The sequence below is a fragment of the Hippocampus guttulatus genome, chromosome 21 (assembly GCF_054856545.1).
Source record: "Hippocampus guttulatus isolate MCC_2025c chromosome 21, RoL_Hgut_1.0, whole genome shotgun sequence".
Classification (NCBI taxonomy): domain Eukaryota; kingdom Metazoa; phylum Chordata; class Actinopteri; order Syngnathiformes; family Syngnathidae; genus Hippocampus; species Hippocampus guttulatus.
This window is the reverse complement of record NC_141281.1, coordinates 4,459,324-4,480,000: the sequence shown is the minus strand read 5'-3', so window position 1 is coordinate 4,480,000 and position 20,677 is coordinate 4,459,324. Positions and strand designations below refer to the sequence as shown.

Here is a 20,677-nt window from a genome sequence, read left to right as displayed (position 1 = left end):
ACCGGTATTATAATGATAGATCTTTTTTTTAATTATTCACCTCATTCAGCCGACTCTTTCGGTGAGACTAGCATGCGGACGCGCCGTGATGCGGAAACGCCCACATCCCCCACAGGTGTCGCAAACTTTTGATACCCAAAAGGCAGAGTGGCACTGAGTCGTGAGATGTGCAGATGAGCGTTAGCTGCTTTTACTGGTGGTAGCAGCCAGTACTTGTGTAGCTTTGTTTAAAGTACAGTGTCAGGGTGCCATTTTTAGATGTTTGTTGTTGTTTTTTTTTGGGGGGGGGGGCTTGAACAGATGGCCATTTCAATGGCTAAAGATGATTTGACAAATGAGCGTTATGAGTTACGAGCGTGCTTACTCAAGGCACCACTTTGTTGTATTTGTGGGCGCTTGCTCATAATGCCAAATTCAAATTCCTTCACACCAAACAATGCCTCGCGTGCCCTTTCGCAGCGTGAAAAGGATAAAGTCTTCCTCAAACCGTTCCCGCCACGACGTCCACAATGTCTCTGTACGATGTGTGACAAAGAATGGCGATTTCTGGAGCCCCAAAGGTGGTGTGTCGCTGTTTTTGACGTAAAGCGGTATACATTGCTAATGTACGGATTGATGGAAAGCGCGCGGTTTCCGATGGAGTCGGCAAGGTACACGCAGCGCTATTCCATAGCTTACCCAAGTTCTCCATGAAATTCTCCAGCGCATAAAAGGCCTTAGTGACATGGCCAACCTTGGCCTGGTTTAAAGACGAAAGATAGCCGAGCAGCAAAGGCATCAATTCCTCACAATGTTTACTCACTTCAGGCTGTGAAAAATGGAGGGATGCAACACACTCACTTAGAATTTTTCAACACAGAAATGGGACGGAGATCAAATATCACGGTGTCAAAGGTCACCTGTAAATGTTTCGAGAACTGTCCCAGGGCAAAGAGAGCGGCACCGCGCACCACCTGATCAGCATCTGAAAGACTCTGGCAGACCGTCTGCAGCACCGACGACAGCATCCTGCAATGACGGGTCAAGGTACATCGGTCGTTCCCGATTTAAAAAAAAAAAAAAAAAAAAACATTCCATAGTTAACAACTGCACATACTTGGTGCGTATATGATCTGCACATCCTTCAGCCAGCACAGCAAGACACATGAGGCCGCCCTTCCTCTGATAGGAGTTATCACTGGCCAGGCAGATCTGAGTCAGCGGCATCTAAGGTGCAATTTTTAACGGTCCCCAAAAATAAACAAATAAAAATCAGGATATGACACTGCTTGGTGGTAGCTTCTTGGTGGTAACTCGGATGACTTACCAGCTGATGGAAAAGTTTCTCGGGGGGCATGTGGAGCGCCATGGTGTCAATGACCTGCGTATTACCAAGTACAATTGCTCAGAAGACTTTTACTTGAGTCAACAGATTCCTCCACACTCTAAATTGCCGCACAGAGACTTTGACAAACCTGAGCGGCACAATGTTTAGGATTGTCATTTTCTTCGCCATCTCCGTTGTCGTCTTCATCATCCTCCGGGTCGTGCTGACCGGGCGGAGGTGTTGCAGTCAAAATGGGGAAGATGGCCTGCAGGATGGGGAGCAGCAGCTTTTGCTTCAGCACTGTCTACAACATAAAAGAGGGAAATACAAAGTTAAAAAAAACAAAAAACCTTGTGTTGCACTTTTATTGTCTCTGAGTGATATTAAAATGGTAGGATGATTTGAATAGATATGCAAAAAAAACCAAAAACAAAACTGAATTCAGGAGTGGGGCAAATACTTTTTCAAGGCAATGTTTGCCATGCTGTTGCATGAGCGTACCTTGCTCTTCAACTTGATGAGAAAGGCAATGCAAGAGAGGGCTCTGACACGCAGCGAATCAGTCAACGTGGTATCCCCGCCCACCTACACAACGCACAAAACGCATGCACGCTTGCGTCAGAACATGTCAAGCGGGAGTCGACAAATGCCTGCAATTTGAGACGACATGGAGCTCCCCACCTCCAAGAAGAAGCGAACCATGTCTGCAACGTGAGGCACAATGATGGACACTTCGCTCTCCATTAGCGCTTTGAATACCTCCATTGCCTCACCAGCTTGGCTCTGCGTGAACAAATAGTTCTGTTAAAGATTAAATTTTAAAAAAAAAAGGAGAACACATGAATACATTTACCTCATCTGCTTTAATAAGCTGTTTCACAGCGACAATCAAAATTGGGATGATGGAGCGCATCTGGTTCTAAAAGGCGGCAAATTGTGGTTATAACACAAACACACACACACACATACACAACCATATATATTGGTTGTGTTTTAATCAGTGGATGTACGTTAGAATGGTACGTGCCCGCCACATTACGTAACATAACATTGATCTCACCATATGCTGGGTGCTAGTGTAAACGGTAATGGCCGTAAGGCTGAGGATGCAGTAGTACAAGGCTGTCGGGTTGTTGTGGTCCTGTAACACGGTGCTAAAAAGCTGCAGAAGTTGGCAGTAGTGAGGCTGGAATGGCTCCGGGTTGGACTCGATCACCTTGTTCAGGAGCAGCAGTCCAACCTGCGAGAGGAAGCAGCATGTTGAGAGAGTGCGTAGTATTGGTCGGGCCTTTCAGTGGTCAACCTGTCTATCGTGTGGGTTGACGCTCTTGGTGGCTTGATTAAGGAGCTGCAGAAGGGCAGGCCAGCTCTCGGGGGTCTCGTGCTTGACCATCAAGGCGCACAACTGGGAGAGCGAGTGCTGCACTTGGTGTCTGCAAGGCAAACAAACAGGCAGCAAGTCAAATCCTCTCCAAGCGGCGTGTCAAAACTGCGAGCTTACTCTGTTTCCTGCATGAATGCCTGCAACACCACTGCCTTGAGACTGTGTGAAAAAACGTGAAAGTTGAAAAAGAGAGAGGGGTTAACAAGTCTGCATTTCTCAAATCAAGAACGTTTAGTAAAAGCATTGAATTTCACCTTTCTCTGTCAGGGGGTTTTATCTTCCTCCATTGTTTCTTCACTCTCAGCCGGAGCATCACTGCAGCCGACTGACGGACCTAGGGGACACAACATTAAGAAAAAACAAACAAGAAAAAACAAAACGGCCATTTCTCCTTAGCATAAAAATTCCACTATGAGAATGCCAACAGTATTACTGATGTAGGACGAATAGAACCCTGCCTCTTAACAGAGTGACACACACTTTGGAGGTGGCAAAGCCACACGATATAAATAAATAGTTCGCAACTGTGCAGTCACATACCTGCGGATTTTGGGAGCCTCTCATGACAGCACAAAGGGCAGGGATGATGGCCGGGTCTTTGAAAACCTGCTTCAGCCGGATCGTGACCTAAAGGGGAACACGCAGCTCAACAACTCAGCAATGTCTGCAACTCGTACACAAGGAACACAAATGGATCCACAGCAACCGAAGCCTCAGCGGACATCGAACCGCGATGTCACCACCGCTGCTCATTTATTTTTGTGATGCCGACAACGTCGATCGTTTGGAGTACTTACATGCTGGATGACCGCGTTGTCGGGCTCCGTCATTCGCAGGAGGATCTGCTCGAGTTCTTCTGTCGTTATCACCATTTCGCAGCGGTGTCAGTGAAATGTACGGAGTCCGAATTCCTCGTGGATCGTCGCGTCGTCCTCTCTTGGTGTGTGGCTACCACAGCGGGACCACCCCCCAACCCTTGCCCCCACTAACTAGTGACGCTTCTCAAGGAAAGGTGGCGTTTCTGTCGCCGGCTAACACGTTGACTATGACTCCGTTTGTTATTATCCGAACATAAACGAAACCGCGGTGACGTGGAGGTGAGGCGGACGGGGTCAGAAGGCAAAGAAAGGACCGATGAGTTTGCCTCAGCTGTCAGCACGCGAGACAGCCCCGACCGTGAGTCCCACGTTAGACGCGTTAAAGGGACCGGCGTTTTCTTTCTGTTTTCACACCGATGGAAACGAACAGCGCCTCCAAAGGGAAAGGAGCACGACAAGCAGTAGCGATTTGACAACTTGCAGTGCCTTCCCCCTTGGACGGACAGACAAGTATACACGATTATTGACAGTTTATAATACACAATACAATATGTACAGTGTATGGCCATGTATTGATGCATATTATTTCTATTACACGTGAAACCAACCAGGCTCAGGGTGTGTGGTCTGCCTTCCGCCCAAAGTCAGCTGGGATGGGCTCCAGCACCCCCCCCCCCCCCCCCGACCATGTTCAGGATGGATGGATCAATATTACTTTTGTAGGCAGAGTCAAGAACAATTCACCAAATATGCATTCCAAAAAAATATGCAATAACTGTCGCTGATCGGTTGAAATCAGAGTCCACAATGCAGTAGAATCGCTCCCCAGTCTGGCTCAACGAGGCTGTTGTTGTTTCTGTGAAGACAATACAAGTCAACGGTACTCAAGTTGCGCCTTCCCTTCTGCTCCCCTGTCATCAATTTATCAACATTATTACTAAAATCATAACCGGTCAGATGTTCGAGGCTTTGCTTTGACAGTCATGACCAAGCAGCACTCTATTAAAAGCAAATAAATAAAAGTGAGTGACATTACCAAAGGATTGCGTAGGTTGGTAAACAATTTGATTAACTTTGGTGTGGGTGGTCTCGGGCCAAAGACAGCCAGACCTTTTGGCTTTTCCTCTTCTTTCGCACCTGAAGGAGGTTTGGCCTTGGTCAGTTTCCTGAAGAAAAATGTACACAAAAATAATACACTGAGACAAATTTCCAAAAGAAAAACAACAACTAAATGGTTGAAAAAAAAAATAACTTGGACATTTCAGGCATGGCTCACCTTCCCTTCCTGGCCAGAACCTTCTGCGACTCCGGGTAGTGCACCAGAATGTCAAACAAATCCTTCTTCTCCAAAACAAAGAGATTAGCGAAGCCGTACGCTTTGACGTTTGCTGTCCGTCTGTTCCCTCCATCTTTGGCAGACTGCAGCAAACTGATACAAAGATCAATCAAAACAAAAGCAAGACATGAAATCTATTTATATCATACAATAAATTCAGGATACTGTGTATGAACGAGCACACTAACCTGATCTCGCCAAACACACAGCCGGCCTTCAGCGTGACAAAGACAATACTATTGTCGGGTCCTCCCACCACCTGCACCGCTCCGCTCTTGATGATGTACATCTCTTTACCGATGTCACCCTGCGGCGAGAGCACAAGATGTCTTCTTGAGAGGAAGTGTAGTCTTGACCCCTCCCTTTGGAGGGCTTAAGTAAATGCACTCACTTTCTTCACGACAAAATCACCGGGAAGATAAACAATGGACTTGAGCCTCAGTAGCATGTCCACCAACATCTGCTGATCGCAGCCCTGGAATAAACATCATTCGTATTTTAATGTTGGGTACCACACTGAAGCTCTTTATCTTAAATCATTCGTATTTTGCGAGCTGCCTTTTTCACCAAAATGTGTCTGAGCATTCGGAAATGTGTCGGCCCAGCGAGGCACACATGCATCATATCTGCACTCAAACTGGACTTTTCCGCCCACAACTTGGCAGTTCAAATGAATAAAGGCCTGCCATTTTCAAGCGTCCAGAGTCCGGCTGCTGGACTACAGGGAAATACTAAAGCCAAAAGGTAAGCAGAGCTGCAGTGCACAGATTAGTATTAGTTTCTAATACATTGCACATGCTGTGTTGTATTTGGTGACAAACTACCTTCTTTAAATTAAACTTATTTCGCTGCAATTTTGTGTTTTTATTCCACTTATTCCCTGACACGTTTCCAACTACCACTATTTTACACGGAGCAGTCAAGCCTCTGTCTGTTGAGTGAATGCAAAGTCACCTGAAAGAGAGCAATCTTCTGGAAGGTGGCCAGGTTGATGTCCACTGCGATGGCAGTTCTCATCACCAGAGGCAACTTATCCAGCAGTTCAGACTCATCTAAAGGTAAAAAACATTCCTGACACGATCACACTGGGAGACCTTCTGTATGTTATATTGGTCATTTTATTAAAACTGTCAGGATATCGTTCTGAAGAGAGCTCACCAAGCATGCCCTGAGCAGCCCAGGTGTAGTTGTACCAGGTCCTTATTCGGTTCTGGACATACTTTGGAATTGTGTAGGTATTCATGTAAGCTACGCAGCCATCCATTGATGCTCGGAAATATGTTTGACCTGCTGTTGCTGCTCCAATGACATCTCTCATCTACGATTTAGGAAGATGAAAAATTTTATACACACACACACACACAACAGTAACTGTTGACACATAATGTTTAAGATGATCGTGACCTGGCCAATCAGGCTGGAGAACACAAAAACACCAATGAAAAAGTTGGTCATCTGAAAGGCTATCTCGAAGATGGTTGTAGGTTCGGGTAGCCCGCCGATGTTGATCAGGCTACGCACGGCAAAGTAGTAGCATCGGATGTACCTGTGAAAGACATACGGTCAACAGGATCAGAGGACAATAGGATGGTATTTCTGTTTTATTTAATTTACATACATACATACTTGTAGATGTAAATAATAGAAATAATCCATCCATCCGCCCTATAAGTACATAGCACTTGTCCTTATGTCCTGATCTCAGCTGACTTTGGGTAAGAGGCGGATACACTCTGGACTGCTTGCCGGCCAATTGCAGAACACAAGTAGACAAACAATCCTTCTCACAAGCGTTCACACCTCCAGACAGTTTTGTGTCTCCGATCTCTAGCGCCACTGACAGAGTTGCTCTACAGGTCAGTTGAGAGCTCCGACATCAGCGTACATCGTTGCCCGTCGTCAATGCAAAATGAAAAGCACGTACGCTGTCCCATTTCCATTGTAGACCCACGTGGTGGTGCCAAGGCCCTGGTGCACGGAGGCGACGTAGAATGCACAGGCATTGAGGTGGAGGCTGTAGAGCAGGTAGCCTGTGGTGCGAGCCACTCTTTGTGAAAAAGAGAAAGACCATGAAAAACGCTTAGGAGTCAAAGATAAAATAATGATTGTGATTATAACCCATTACTGTTGGCAAAAGCTACAGTCAGTACTTGTATGGAAAGCACTTGGAGTGAACTGACCAGAATGACTGACAATGGGAAAAAAATGGCCGCCGCTCTTACCTCCAGATGTAGGCTTTGGCCATGATGCTCTCAAGTCGATCACTAAATTCAAAGAAAGACTCAATCTGTGACACAAAGAGACAAACGAGAATGGAGACATGCGCAACAATGGTCGGCAGAAGAAGACGAATCGGTGGCCTGCATACCTTCATGAAGCGGTTGAGTCTGTAAATAGTTGAGAATTGAAAGTACAGGCAGAGAAGGTCAAAGGGGATGATGCAGATGACGTCAGTCTACGCAGGGCGAAAGAAAAAGCGGGAACGAGAATCAGCTGGAAAAGGCAAAGGACAAAAGCTCGTGCGATTCAAGTACTTTCTCACAATACCTTAAAACGAGGTGAATTGCGATAATGCTCTTTTGTCACGGCCCTGTCTTTCTGCAAGAGAAACATACCCTTCTCAAGTTGCCGTCTCTTCAGATTGCATCGCCATCAGCGCCGTATCCTTTCACTCACAATAATATCGCCCGCTTTCACAAACTGAAGCCGAGGCTGCCAAACCATCATGTCCAAAACATACACCAGGTCGCTCAGGATGTCCAAAATCATCCAGTATCGGTTTGCCGTGTCATTGTGGAAGGGGAAGGCCAAGCGGGCGGAGCAGAACCAAATATTGTAGTTGTACGCCACCGCCACAATGGTCAACCAAGAGATGTAACGCCGATCTGAGGAGCCAAAGGTGTTGTTATGTCGCTATTTGACTGCGTTTCTTTGGTGAGCGCGCCGTCTGTGGATCTCCTCACCCACCTGTGAAAGGATCTATGGTGCATCCCAGGACAGTATCCAGTTTGTCTTCGATAGGTCGGAAGAGCACATCCAAGCAGGTGAAGCCCATACCCACGAAGCGCTTCTCTTTCTTCTGGGCCTCTTGTGCTATTCTGGCCTCCTCTGCTTTTTTCTCTGCCTCCAGCCTTTTCTCCTCATCCTTCTTTTTCTTCTCCTCCGCCTTCTTGGCCGCCTCCTCCGCCGCCTCCTCCGCCGCCTTCTTTTCCGCTTCCTCTCTCGCTATCCGCTCCTCTTGCTTCAGTCTGTGGTATTCCTCCTTCTTCAGAATTGGCGCTGGGGAGGGTGAGAAGCGCTGAGTTCAATGACGCTGTAGCCCTCTGTGTGTGCGTGTTGATTGTTTTTGTCCATACTTACTGACAGGCGGGGTGATTTCAGGAGAACTGGCATACGGATCAGCGACTTTCTCTTTGAACGTCGCCGTTCGTTCCCTAAACGTTTTGACCAACCATCTGAGGGTCTCGTCTGTGTCACGGAAGTAGACCACAGGAGGTGCATTCTCTTCACTGAAAATGTGATTGAGAAGTGACAAAGGTTTCATCATACGTGGCCAAAAGCAGCCAGTAGCTGATAATCTCTCCTGCAGTTAGACAGTCGCAGACTCACTAATACACAAATCGCAAAATACTATCCGTCCATCCTTTTTCTAATCAGCTTCTCCTCACGCCGTCACTGGAGCACAGGTGTTATTTACAAAGATCGTCTTCTTACCCTTCTTCTCCCTCCGGATTGACAGGCTCAACAGGAGCTGCTGGGGCGGGAACTGCAAAAAAAAAAAAAAAACATCACCACCATTCGTCTTTCCCAAGATAAAATCTCTGCTTTCTCCTTTGTAAATTGTAAAAGCATTCAGTCATGATAGTTTGTTGACATACTACAAATGGACACAATTTACCTTCAAAATGAATAATATTCAAATGGAATAAAACAAGTTCAAGTTGGATTTAGTCTTATTGTACCTGGCTTTGGTTGCTCTTTTACGGCTTCTTCCTCATCTTTTTTCTTCTCTCCTTTTACTGGTTCCTCTTTCCCTTTCTCCTCTTGCTTTGCATCTGCCTTTGGTTGGGCAGTCTCCTCCTTTTCAGGAGGCTAATTAAAAAAAAAAAAAGCAATTAGCCAATGTAAGCAGAGTCGCCGCCATCAAGTGGAGTTTAGCATTGCATTTGAAAAAAAGCTGCTCTTTGTCAAATCTCACTGAAAATGGTCGCAACCGAGGTGGAAAGGCATGACAAATCTGTTTAGGACCATATTCCAAAATAATTTTCAAAGGCATCCAAGGCTTACCTTCGTCGGTGAAGCAGCTGGAGAAGGTACGGGAGCAGCCTGGGCAGGTGGAGGCTCAGGAGCCCCCACTAAGGCCTTTAACTTGGTGAACATGGCAGAATGGCTTACGGACTGCTGTCAAAAGATCTGCTGATGTTCTCCACCTCTTTACAGAATCTTTTTTTGTGGGTCGATGAATCCCGGCTGGGAGACTTTGGTTTTGCTTGCCTCTCACATTGACAAACAAGGGACTGACGCAATTAATTCCTTTAGCCCAAATAACCCCCGCTGAGGCTGGCCTTCTCTTGGCACAGTCATCACCAGATCAGTCGTCACTAACATCGGTCAGTCCCAAGAAAGCTTAACTTCTTTTGGTTGAGTTAGCACTTATTTTAACATTTCCATCAAAAGTCCTAACATAACCAAGAAACTTCATGGACAAGAACATTGTATTAAGTCGTTTCAACTTTACTTAGTGGAGTCAGAATGCACTCCCTGAATTTATTTTGGTTCGCTATGTCAGAAGAGGTCCCAGTCTGGATAATGGGATTACGGTCAGCACTCTGTCTCTCTCTCTCTCTGTCTCTCTCTCTGTCTCTCTCTCTCTCTCACCAAAACCATGACAGGCACACACTCAAAAAAACAGAGTTTGCAAAGTTGTCGTTAAATATTGGAATCATTTAATGCAGCAATTGTGACAGAGTCTCTGTCAGGATTTTACAACCAGTGAGCACTGACAGAAAACGAATGCAGACAAAGGTAAACAGATGGCTGCGTTCGAGTACAATTAGACTTTAAAATGGAGGCTGGATCACACAGGAAGACTGGGATCTCAGGATCGTTTTGTGTAAATGCAACCAATGCATTGACAATAAAGTACAAAGTTGGTATTGTCTCTTCATATAAATAAAAAAATCCACTCCCAAAACGGAGTTTGAATCCACAGAAGTGTCTCTCAAGTGGCAGCGGAAGACTAGAGACAAAAGAACACAAATATTTGGATCAGCAAAGATACAATGACGTTCACAAGATGGAATTTGAACAAACTGTTAAGTGACCCTACCTTGAGTTTTTCAATGATTTTCTTGTTAAAGCCTCCACCGATGGCTCGCAGCAATTTGGGTGTTGGCGGCTTGGCTCCAAAAAGTGCCAGACCTTTCTTCTTTTCCTCTTCCGCTTTAGCTGCTGCCGGACCCTTGGCCTTCATGAGTTTCCTATACACGCATTTTTATATTTCATGTCAAGAAATATTCGAACAACTGATTGATGTGTGGTTCACGTGAAAGTATGATCACCAAAGTCACAAACAACATTGAGGATGTAAGCATACAGTTGGAATAGGACGGCACGCCTTTGTCTCACCTTCCCTTTCGGGCCAGCACTTTCTGAGACTCTGGGTAGTGGACGAGAATATCAAACAAATCTTTCTTCTCAAGGACAAAAAGATTAGCAAAACCGTAGGCTTTGACATTTGCTGTCCGCCTGTTTCCTCCATCTTTGGATGACTGCAGCAGACTGGGAAAAGAAACAAAGGAAGGATTCTTGCCACGATGATTATGAAACATTGCTTTTTTGTTATTATTTATTTGCATGCTTTATTTCATCAGAAATGTATCTTTGTTTGTCCCTCCATGCAAGCGCACTCACCTGATCTCTCCAAACACACAGCCGGCCTTCAGCGTGACAAAGACAATACTGTTGTCAGGTCCTCCCACCACCTGCACCGCTCCGCTCTTGATGATGTACATCTCTTTACCGATGTCACCCTGCGGAAAAAGTGGCGGGGTACATATGGATGGTGAAAATGATGTATGGAGCAAAAGACTGGTCATCCATAAAAAGACCTCAAACATACCTTCTTGACAACAAAATCCCCCGGCAAATAGATGATGGACTTGAGTCTCAGTAACATATCCACCAACATCTGCTGGTCACAGCCCTGCGGGGAAATATGCGCCATTAGTCTCAGGAGTCAGAAATATCCCGGTAAATGATTGTGTGCTTTCCAAATACTTCGACACGCATCCACCTTGAAGAGATCAATCTTTTGAAAAGTGGTCAAGTTGATGTCCACGGCGATGGCGGTTCTCATCACCAACGGCATCTTATCCAGCAGCTCAGACTCATCTAGAGACACCAGGAGGGACGTTGAAGGTCATCACTGCTCTTTTTTTTTTGCATCGATTCCTTAATACAAATGAAATGGCACCTACCCAGCATGCCCTGAGCATCCCAGGTGTACGTATACCAGGTGCGGACTCTGTTCTGAACTAAGGAGGGAATGCGGTTGGTGACCATGTAGGACACGGTGCTGTCCATGGACGAGCGGAAGTACGTTTGTCCCGCTGTGGCTGCACCAATGACATCTCTCATCTGCAATGAGCAGAATAATTAGTGAGAAAAAACAAAACATCCATTTTCTCGTCGCGAACATTTAGCTTTTTGAAACGGTCTTTGGCAGTCAAGCGGGAAACCGCTAACTGATGGATGGATAACAGGGTAGTAACGGGGCTAGCCAAATGTCACTCCTAAATGGGTTGGTTTGTTTTGTCTACTACTACTCGAACGAGGTGAAATTTGTCCACACTACAGGGAAAATGTGTTTCTATTTTACCTGGCCGATCAAACTGGAGAATACAAAGACGCCCGTGAAAAAGTTTGTCATCTGAAACGTTATCTCAAAGACGGTGTGGGGTTCATTAAGACCGCCGATGTTGATCAGACTGCGGACGGCGTGGTAGTAACAACGCAGGTACCTGTAGAGAGGGTGAGGGGGTTAAAGGGCCCGCCCGTGGACCGTACCAGGCGGTTCTTTGAATGAATGCATACGCCAATCGTCCATTGTGACTTCCTTAATAATATGCAACAACCTCCTGGAGTAAATCAAAATGATCGGAAGGTAGTCAAACCTGTTTGGCACTGATATTAGCGATCCAAACAGACCTAACAAAACAAACCTGCATGTTGGCCCTAACCCTATTTGATCAAGTTGCTTTATGGGAACGACCAAAAAACACAAGGCGTGTCAGAGAAGGTCCGCAGCTGGTGTCACAAAAAACTGATTTCAATCCCAAGATAAAGATTGCAACTTTTGCCCTTCACTGTGGTTCAGATGGTCAATCCGCACATGCGAAACGAGATCTTGTAGCGTTTGCTTCCTTCAGCGCACACTACGAGGCGAGCGGCTGGACAACTCGTGGCTTCTTCACTAAGTCAATGTGCCTGTTTGCAAATGCGACAATTCCTAGCGGAAAAGACCAGTGCCATCCTTGAGCGGCTTCCAAACACACCGACCTTGTTCCAATTGATTCTCAAGCTCAAGTGGGTCATCAAGGGCACCCGTTTTGAATACAGCAAGACAGTCATGACAGCGATGCTGTGGAGGAACCTGGAAGGATCCCTCGGGGTGCGAATGAAAGCAAGTTCGAGAAAGCAGGGAAACCGTGTTACTGCGCAGTCCTTTTTTTGTGACGCCGGTCCTGGAACCGTTCTGACAGGCCTTGTAGTATAAAGAAAGAAAGTTCAACATTTTTCAATAAATAATCTACCTGGCCAAGAATGACGGACATAAACAAAGCCCCAAAAAGGTAATTTGTCATCTGAAACATCATTCCAAACATGGTGCCAGGAAAAGGCAACTCAGCGATCATCAGCAAGGATTTCTCCGCATAGAAGAATCAGGCGGGGTAACTGCAGCCACCGCAGCAAACATAGAACATACAGCATGTTTTCAATTGAGAGATTTTCTTTGATAGACTTTGTGCAGATTTTCTGAGAGCATGTTATTTCATTATCAATTTTCGACCGCAGCTTTAAATTTCCTTCTTTTGGCCCACCGAATTGTTTCTGTGGACTGACAGACACTCAAGACAATATAAACCCAAAAGAAAGCGGGTGCTGGTGCAGGTTGAAATGCAGAAATACTCACGCACTTCCGAGTCCGGAGTAGACCCACTTGGTTTTACCGATGCCCTGGTAGTCTGAAGCGACGTAGTACAAGCAGGCATTGATGTGGAGCATGAAGAGGAGATAGCCGATGGTGCGAATGACCCTGACGGAACAGGAAATAAGGACTTTCCTGACATCTAGCCATCCGTTCATCCATCCATCAATGGTTGTCTTACAACTTACCTCCAGATGTAGGCCTTTGCCATGATACTTTCTAGGCGGTCGCTGAACTCGAAAAACGTATCTACCTTGGAATTGTTTGCGAAATGTTAACGGCAGCAGCAATTGAGCAACTAAAAAAAAACTGTAAAAAAAGGTTCATAGTCACCTTCAGCAAGCGGTTGGCTCTGAAAATGGATTTGAAACCAAACTGGAAGTAGAGTAAGTCCAAGGGTACGACCGACACGATGTCGGCCTATTGAGATCAACGAGACGACAGCTCGGTTGAGCGTTCGATAGGCATGATGAAGATAACATTTCCTTCCATCAATACCATCCCTACCATAAATCTCTCTGTTTCTCTGTAATTCTTCTTTGCCATCTTTCTATCTTTCTGGGAAAACAAAGTTGCATTTTCAGTTGCGCAAGAACGCAGCGTCTTCCCTCGGGTGAGACATTTCCAACTTACTATGATGTCTCCCGCTTTGACAAACTGCTTGCGCGACTGGAAGATGATGCTGTCTGTGAGGTAGATGAAGTCAGCCAGCAGGTCCACGGCGAACCAGTAAGGGATGGCCCAGTCGGAGTGGTAAGGGAAACAGAGACGGGCGGTGACGAACCACGTGTTGTAGTTGAAGGCGAGAGTCACCACACTCAGCCAGGCAATGTAGCGACGATCTGAAAGCAATCGAGCCGAATGCTAACAAAGAGTCTTTGAGCTCTTGCTCGAAACGCAAGCTGTGTTCACCTGTAAAAGGATCAATGGTGTTTCCGAGCACAGAGTCCATGCTGTCCTCCAAGGGCTTCAGAAAGACATCCACGGCCGTCCACATTTTGTCCTTCAACACAGCCTTGAAGTCTGGAGCCTTCGCTTTCTCCTCTTTTGCCTGCAGTTTCTTTTTCTCCTCCTCTTCCTTCTTCTTTTGCTCATTCTCTTTCTTTTTCTTCTCCTGCTCTTCCTTCTTCTTCTTCTCAGCCTCCTCTTTTTTTATCCGCTCCTCCTCCGCTTGCCTTTTCCTCTCCTCCACGACCTCAGCGTAGCGGACTTTGTGCAGCAGCGGTGCTGAGAGCGCAAAAGGTTAAACCAGCAAAGTGCAACTTTGCATTCGAGGAGCATGCAACACCGGAATGACTTGATGCTTTATGAGACACAAAGCTGATCACCGTTGAATATGTGGGCTTGGTACTCACTGACAGGGGGTGTGATCTCGGGCGATGAAGCATATTGATCGGTCACTTTCTCCTTGTAGATATTAAGTCTCTCTCTCATACGCTTCACTATGGAGCGAAGCTGCTCATCTGAATACGGGTTGATGACGACTGGCACAGGGGGGGCTTCCTTTTTTCTGAATAAATAAAACACGATCTCCCTTTCACACATTACATGCACGATGCACGAAAACAACAACAGCACGGTGTGAAATTTTCAACCCTAAAGGAACTTCACTAAGCTGAGCGTACCAAGTGGAATGGAATGGGACTGTAGTGGAAGTCACCCGTTTGTGTTTCTAAATTCAATGAATGAATAAAATTAAATGTGATCAGAATTTCACCTGTTACTCCAAAGCTGGCAACAACATATCGGTGAACCTATCCATGTCATCTAATTCAAATTGAACAACAGGTCCACTCCTGTCAAGAAGTGTTTAAAAGTGCAAGGATCAGCTTTATCTGTCTTTACCTGTCACCCAATGATTTATATTGCAGGGCCCGAAGAGGCCATGGTGAGCTCCTTAAATCACAAAAGCTGAAAAGCTTTTAATCTACTTTGGGTTCATCCTCTCGTTAATATGCATTCTGCTCCAGGGCATCAAGATCGCACATGCTGTGTTTTTCTCTGAGGGCTTTCTCCATCTACCTTGTCATCTTGCCCGGGAATCTGATTAATTAACTACACTCTGAGTGATTAATTTGATACTGTTTTTTTTTTCTTGATCGAAACAGCAGGCGAGTGTTTTTTGTATACTCTCTGCAACTGGTGAGAGGATAATTCAAAATATACAACAAATGTGTCCCTGTCATTGCTTATTTCATACTGCATAATATTCTAATGTTGAAATGAAATATCGGAGGAGAAAAAAAGCAATACCTGCTGAAATCAGATCATGTGTTGAGCTTCAAAGCTGAAGACGGTATTTGTATTTCTTACCCCTCTGGTCCAATTTGATCAGGGTTTACTATAGCCGCTGATGTTGGAGCTGGAGCTGGAGCGGGTGCGGGTGCGGGTGCGGGTGCGGGTGCAGGTGCTGGAGCTGGCGCTGGAGCTGGGATTGATTTATTTGATTGATTAATTTACAGTATATTCTAACCAGTGGGCTAGGGCAGTAATATTTGCAGTACTAATCATTGACTATGCATGATCCTATCCTCTAAGTCAGGGGTGCCCAACCTTTTTTGACCAAAGAACTACTTCTCGATCAACCAACCTCCTGCAATGGACCCGTCACCGAACACACACGCATAAGCACGCACTTACACACGCATGCCATAATGAGCAACAGCGACAACGGCCCCTAAGATGAACGAAACTGACAAATAAAGTAGACGCGAGAGTTGGTGAGTTTGAGAAAAGGAAAAAACTGCCACCCTTTGTCGAGAATGCCTTTTTAAAATTATTTTTTGTGAAAATTAAACTGGTGGGATGCTAAGGGTGCAGTGTGCACAGACACAAAAATATGTCATTAATAACACACACAACTGTTTTGGGTTGGGTCTTGTTTTTTTCCTAGACCCCCCACCTTCTCTAAGTACTCGTGTCATAGAAATCTGTTTGAAAATGTAGGTTGAATTTTGTTCAAAGAAGTAAAAATTCGCAGACACAGTCACTTTGACGCAATGCAAATCACACAGCAGCTTTCCTTTTGTGAATGCATGACTTCATATCAAATAACAAGACTTACCCTGAGGTTTGTTCATATTTTCCTTTTCCTTTTCAGGAGATTTATCATCCTACAAAACAAAGTCAGATGGCAAATTAGATGAGAAATGTATATATTTTTTTGTGTGAGTGGGTGTGGATACGGTTATTGTGTTGTATTATTGTATGAGGTCTGCAATTCTTTGACAAGTCGTTTTAAATGTCTTTTTTACCTTGTTTTCCGCTGCAGCTGGAGGAGCAGGAGGTGCTGGTGGGTCAGAAGCACCGCTGGTGACCGGTGGCTGCGGGCCACCCAGAATGCCTTTAAATTTGGCAAACATATCCACGCGCCTCAAGATTCATCTGCCTTTCTGTCTATAAGCGGCCCTGCAAGAAACGTGTTGATTTCCAAAAACACGCTGCCTTCTTCTTTCTGTCTGAATTAGCCGATTGCAGCACTGTTGCTGCTTTTAGCATCACTAATACTCTTGCGGAGAGACGAGCCCCCGTCACTACCACAAGTGACATCTAAGCCCATCACCATCTCATACAAGAGCCCAAGAGGATTATAGCTGACCACTAAAGCTCACACGGGCCACTCACAAAGAACCTGAGGGAGTTACTGCAGATACTTTGACAATGTTTTTGCCATGTACATTTAAAAAAAAAAGCATTTGTACACAATTTAAATTTGGGTGTCTTCCTTCAAATTGCAGCATATTGTGGCTTATCTTGAATAAGAGTTGTGAACATGTTTTGTTTTTTGGGGGGGGATTACCGATTACTAGTAAATAAATACAAAACAAAGTAGGAATTCCTTATCCTGGTTCTTACACTCCGTTGTGCAGATTTAATGCAGCCCAATTATCTGTTTATCATAAGCCACCGAAGCAAATGAATTATTAATTCGTTAAATGAAGGTGACCATACAAACAATGTGGGAGCTGCTCTGTAATTACAAAAGGCAATCAGAGAGCAAGTTGATGCATTTCTCTCTGCGACCACATGGGGGCAGAAAATGCCTTCATCACTCCTCCATTCTTTTCCTGCGCCTTCTGGAAAACAGGTCCTTTAAGACCACAATTAGGCAGATGTTGAGATGTATTCTCTGCTTAGGGCAAGCGAAAATAGAAAACATGCTCGTTTGATTTATAAACAAATTAAAAGATATCGAGAGCTGGTGCCATGATGCAATTTGTTCCAAGAGACTAAAATAATTGTCTGTTTCTGAAGTGACTGAAGTTGTGAATATTCTTTGTGTCAAAAGGCCCGGTTACCAGCAATATGTGGTCAGGGTAGGCAAGATCAACAATGAATAACAATTAACTGACCACTACTGACCTTGTGATTATCACACCCCACAGTCCTAAATAGTATTCGTACGGTTCCATCCATCCATCCATCCATCCATCCATCTTCTACCGCTTATCCGGGGCCGGGTCGCGGGGGCAACAGCTTTAGCAGGGAAGCCCAGACTTCCCTCTCCCTAGCTACTTCTTCCAGCTCTCCCCGGGGGATGCCGAGGCGTTCCCAGGCCAGCTGGGTGACATAGTCACTCCAGCGTGTCCTGGGTCTTCCTCGGGGTCTCCTCCCGGTGGGACATGCCCGGAACACCTCACCAGGGAGGCGTTCAGGAGGCATCCGAATCAGATGCCCAAGCCACCTCATCTGGCTCCTCTCGATGTGGAGGAGAAGCGGCTCGACTCTGAGCCCCTCCCGGATGACCGAGCTTCTCACCTTATCTCTAAGGGAGAGCCCGGACACCCTGCGGAGAAAACTCATTTCGGCCGCTTGCAACCGGGATCTCGTTCTTTCGGTCACGACCCATAGCTCGTGACCATAGATGAGGGTTGGAACGTAGATCGACCGGTAAATTGAGAGCTTCGCCCTTTGGCTCAGCTCCTTCTTCACCACGACAGACCGATACAACGTCCGCATCACAGCAGACGCTGCACCGATCCGCCTGTCGATCTCTCGCTCCCTCCTGCCCTCACTCGTGAACAAGACCCCAAGATACTTAAACTCCTCCACTTGGGGCAAGATCTCTCCCCCGACCCGGAGGGGGCACTCCACCCTTTTCCGACTGAGGACCATGGTTTCAGATTTGGAGGTGCTGATTTTCATCCCAACCGCTTCACACTCGGCTGCGAAACGCTCCAGTGAGAGTTGGAGAGCCCCGTTTGAAGGAGCCAACAGCACCACATCATCTGCAAAAAGCAGGGATGCAATACTGAGGCCACCAAAACGGACGCCCTCAACGCTTCGGCTGCGCCTAGAAATTCTGTCCATAAAGATTATGAACAGAATCGGCGACAAAGGGCAGCCTTGGCGGAGTCCTACCCTCACTGGAAACGATTCCGACTTACTGCCGGCAATGCGAACCAAACTCTGACATCGGTGGTATAGTGACCGAATATTCGTACGGTTTGCAGGTTCAAAACATATTTGAATTTTTGACAGCTTTGACTGTAAACGCTGGGCAGTAAATACAAAGGGGTATCTCCAAAGTCTAAACTGCGTGGAACCCACTCAAAAGTTGTCAGCAGACACACAATATTTTGTATGCCCCAGCCACTTTCTGATGAGTGATGGCGAATTGAAGCAGCAAGCGAGGTCAGTGTGTTTTGGGGCGTGGGGAGGAAAAATCTCATGATGTCATTTCAGTTGTTCCATCCATGCCGCTGTTTGTATTGCCTGTTGCTGTTGGTGTGTGCGTGTCTTTTATGTGCCTCATGCTGCCTATTTCTGTGAGCCACACGGCGCTGAGGTGTATCATGTGGATTCGTGCCAGGCCGGCTGGTGTGTGAACATTAAGGGAATCTGAAGGAGTCCTGCCTATTAAAGCTGACAGCCGCACGCTTGATACTGTCACAACACTTGCTGCGGGAGCAGACTCGGTTAGCTCAGATCAGGTTGCCGGTCGCGAACAGCACTTTACTCCTCTTACACTTAGCATATTCACGATAGCAAAGGTGTTCACCGTCTTGAGGCATCAGTGAGTCGCATGAAATATTGTGTTGCCTTCCCATTTGGACACTGTTCATTTATATTAAGTTGGCATCGTGAATGATACTTGAATAAATGTCAAGGTAGTGCGAAAGAGTGGAACAAATATGGGAGCATGCATCGGAAGACAATGTAGGAAAGGAAAGACAGATTAGATTGACAGGCAGATAACAAGCAATGGAGAAAAATTGAGGCAAATTGTAAAAGGAACGAATGCATCAAGGGCAAAATACTCGATTGATTGGGAACCAGACAAGCAGCGGATGACCGAAGACAAGGCAAAGGAGGAAAGTGAAAAGAAAGGGGGGAGGGCACAAAATGAAAGCTAACTGTCCAGAAAACAAAAAAAGCAAAGGGGGGGGGGGAATAAAGGAAAAAGAAATTAGAACATGAATATTCAAGGCGGAAGTATACAAAGGAAGACAACAAACAGATTAGAGAATCAAAAGAATCAAGGATAAAGGGTGGACAAAAAGAAAATCGAGCACGGCAAAACAAAGGGGAAAGGGGAAAAGGAGGAATATGCCATCCATCTTCCGTTCACTTCACCAGGTAGGAGAACAAAAGAAATGAAAGGAAGGAATGGAATCATGAAAGAATTAATGAGTCAAGCCAAGAATAGAAAGACGAGATGAAGAAGCCAATGATGACACATTGATGTGTGACGTCCGACTCCGTTATCATTTCTCACTAATGCTAATGGCACATTTTTACTCGGCCTTTTTAATGCCGCTGTGTGAGCTACGCCTCTTGGCACCAATCAGACGTCACACGTTCAAGCCTGCCAGCCAGCATTAAGCTGCAGGTCACCTCATTACGACACTTTCCGTCTGACGAAAGGTCAAATTGTGGCTGAAAAAAAATTTTACAGGCTGGCTCAATATAGTTCCGGAATTAGCTGCACTGGCACAGGCTGATGTGATGAGATGGAACTTGAATGATCTTGGCCATCAAGTGGCCATTACAGCTGCATATTACAATACAAACGATATTGTCAATATTAGAACAAAACAATGTACAAATAAATAACGCCGGTTTCACTTTAGTACTTATTTTGATCGAGGAACAGTGAAACACTAGAAAACAAGTAAAGTTCCTTAACCGTGGTGTATGCGCAATGTCAAATAAAAATACACCACTTGAAGTTTTTGAAACCTGACCTCAAAATGTCCCAGGTAAGCGAAATATTTTTGCTCACGTGAGCAAACAAAAAGAACATTCTCTCTCTCCGCTAATAAAATGCAAAGAGCCCTATGGAGCTATCAAAGTTTAAAGCTGCCTCGTGGTGAATCGTTAATAGTATTGAACGTGTAATCGGTGTTGAAATGGCTGCTGACCTTATTTAACATCCAAGTACAATGGAGTCTTTTCCACTTGCATCGACTGCCGCACCAGGTTTTCACTTGCAGAGCGACAGGGAGCAATTCACGTGGCACACGCACACGCACTTCCTGAGCCTTCTTTCCGTGGCAGCACTGACGACATGCCAAACAGGAATTGCATACTTTGTCTCCCCCTCCGCTTCATCCTGAGGGGATGCGACACCCGCCCTCCAACTTCAAGCATGTTGGATGTTGCTTGTTTCCGAGGCATGGGG

General features: G+C 45.7%; 3 protein-coding genes across 4 annotated transcripts in view; all 3 read right to left on the bottom strand.

The window, feature by feature from the left end:
* ipo4 (importin 4) overlaps window positions 1-3,890 on the bottom strand; it is an 8,693-nt gene extending 4,803 nt beyond the window's left edge. The window contains exons 1-14 of the mRNA XM_086102116.1: window positions 3,488-3,890; window positions 3,231-3,317; window positions 2,945-3,024; window positions 2,808-2,849; window positions 2,610-2,739; window positions 2,367-2,546; window positions 2,160-2,225; window positions 1,988-2,089; window positions 1,808-1,891; window positions 1,455-1,610; window positions 1,307-1,360; window positions 1,097-1,206; window positions 900-1,008; window positions 679-808 (exon numbers count right to left, since the gene is read on the bottom strand). Of these exons, the coding sequence (XP_085958242.1) occupies window positions 679-808; window positions 900-1,008; window positions 1,097-1,206; window positions 1,307-1,360; window positions 1,455-1,610; window positions 1,808-1,891; window positions 1,988-2,089; window positions 2,160-2,225; window positions 2,367-2,546; window positions 2,610-2,739; window positions 2,808-2,849; window positions 2,945-3,024; window positions 3,231-3,317; window positions 3,488-3,562 (1,405 nt within the window). The 5' untranslated portion in view covers window positions 3,563-3,890. The remainder of the gene's footprint in view (window positions 1-678; window positions 809-899; window positions 1,009-1,096; window positions 1,207-1,306; window positions 1,361-1,454; window positions 1,611-1,807; window positions 1,892-1,987; window positions 2,090-2,159; window positions 2,226-2,366; window positions 2,547-2,609; window positions 2,740-2,807; window positions 2,850-2,944; window positions 3,025-3,230; window positions 3,318-3,487) is intronic.
* Window positions 3,891-4,023: 133 nt separating this feature from the next.
* On the bottom strand, window positions 4,024-9,622 carry LOC147186803 (cyclic nucleotide-gated channel beta-3-like). Of its 2 annotated transcripts, XM_086102117.1 has the most exons (18): window positions 9,132-9,622; window positions 8,807-8,936; window positions 8,559-8,610; window positions 8,205-8,353; window positions 7,812-8,123; window positions 7,521-7,729; window positions 7,392-7,442; window positions 7,213-7,299; window positions 7,067-7,131; window positions 6,769-6,891; window positions 6,249-6,390; window positions 6,003-6,162; window positions 5,799-5,896; window positions 5,236-5,319; window positions 5,033-5,151; window positions 4,785-4,937; window positions 4,545-4,674; window positions 4,024-4,364 (listed from the first exon to the last, which is right to left on the bottom strand). In XM_086102117.1, exons 1-18 carry the CDS (start codon window positions 9,222-9,224, stop codon window positions 4,344-4,346), a joined length of 2,178 nt encoding a protein of 725 aa, XP_085958243.1. In that variant the 5' UTR covers window positions 9,225-9,622; the 3' UTR covers window positions 4,024-4,343. The 2 variants fall into 2 exon arrangements, with proteins under 2 accessions (XP_085958243.1, XP_085958244.1); XM_086102118.1 differs by lacking the exon at window positions 5,236-5,319.
* A 174-nt stretch (window positions 9,623-9,796) lies between these two features.
* LOC147186802 (cyclic nucleotide-gated channel beta-3-like) lies at window positions 9,797-17,561 on the bottom strand. Its single transcript, XM_086102605.1, has 18 exons — window positions 16,308-17,561; window positions 16,118-16,166; window positions 15,367-15,481; window positions 14,409-14,563; window positions 13,966-14,280; window positions 13,687-13,895; window positions 13,561-13,611; window positions 13,387-13,473; window positions 13,242-13,306; window positions 13,039-13,161; window positions 11,725-11,866; window positions 11,324-11,483; window positions 11,140-11,237; window positions 10,966-11,049; window positions 10,758-10,876; window positions 10,473-10,625; window positions 10,174-10,324; window positions 9,797-10,083 (listed from the first exon to the last, which is right to left on the bottom strand). Exons 1-18 carry the CDS (start codon window positions 16,413-16,415, stop codon window positions 10,066-10,068), a joined length of 2,202 nt encoding a protein of 733 aa, XP_085958731.1. The 5' UTR covers window positions 16,416-17,561; the 3' UTR covers window positions 9,797-10,065.
* Window positions 17,562-20,677: the final 3,116 nt, after the last annotated feature.

Bases quoted from the DNA above. Each gene is read 5' to 3' on its own strand.
- LOC147186803 (XM_086102117.1), bottom strand. From the start codon at position 9,224: ATGTTCACCAAGTTAAAGGCCTTAGTGGGGGCTCCTGAGCCTCCACCT. The intron at 7,132-7,212 runs GTATGCAGGCCA...TTTGTGTCACAG, and splicing joins GACTCAACCGCTTCATGAAG to ATTGAGTCTTTCTTTGAATT. The intron at 6,892-7,066 runs GTAAGAGCGGCG...TTTTTCACAAAG, and splicing joins GCCAAAGCCTACATCTGGAG to AGTGGCTCGCACCACAGGCT.
- LOC147186802 (XM_086102605.1), bottom strand. From the start codon at position 16,415: ATGTTTGCCAAATTTAAAGGCATTCTGGGTGGCCCGCAGCCACCGGTC. The intron at 14,564-15,366 runs GTAAGAAATACA...TTATTTATTCAG, and splicing joins GATCAAATTGGACCAGAGGG to AAAAAAGGAAGCCCCCCCTG. The intron at 11,238-11,323 runs GTAGGTGCCATT...TGGTGTCTCTAG, and splicing joins GGATGCTCAGGGCATGCTGG to ATGAGTCTGAGCTGCTGGAT.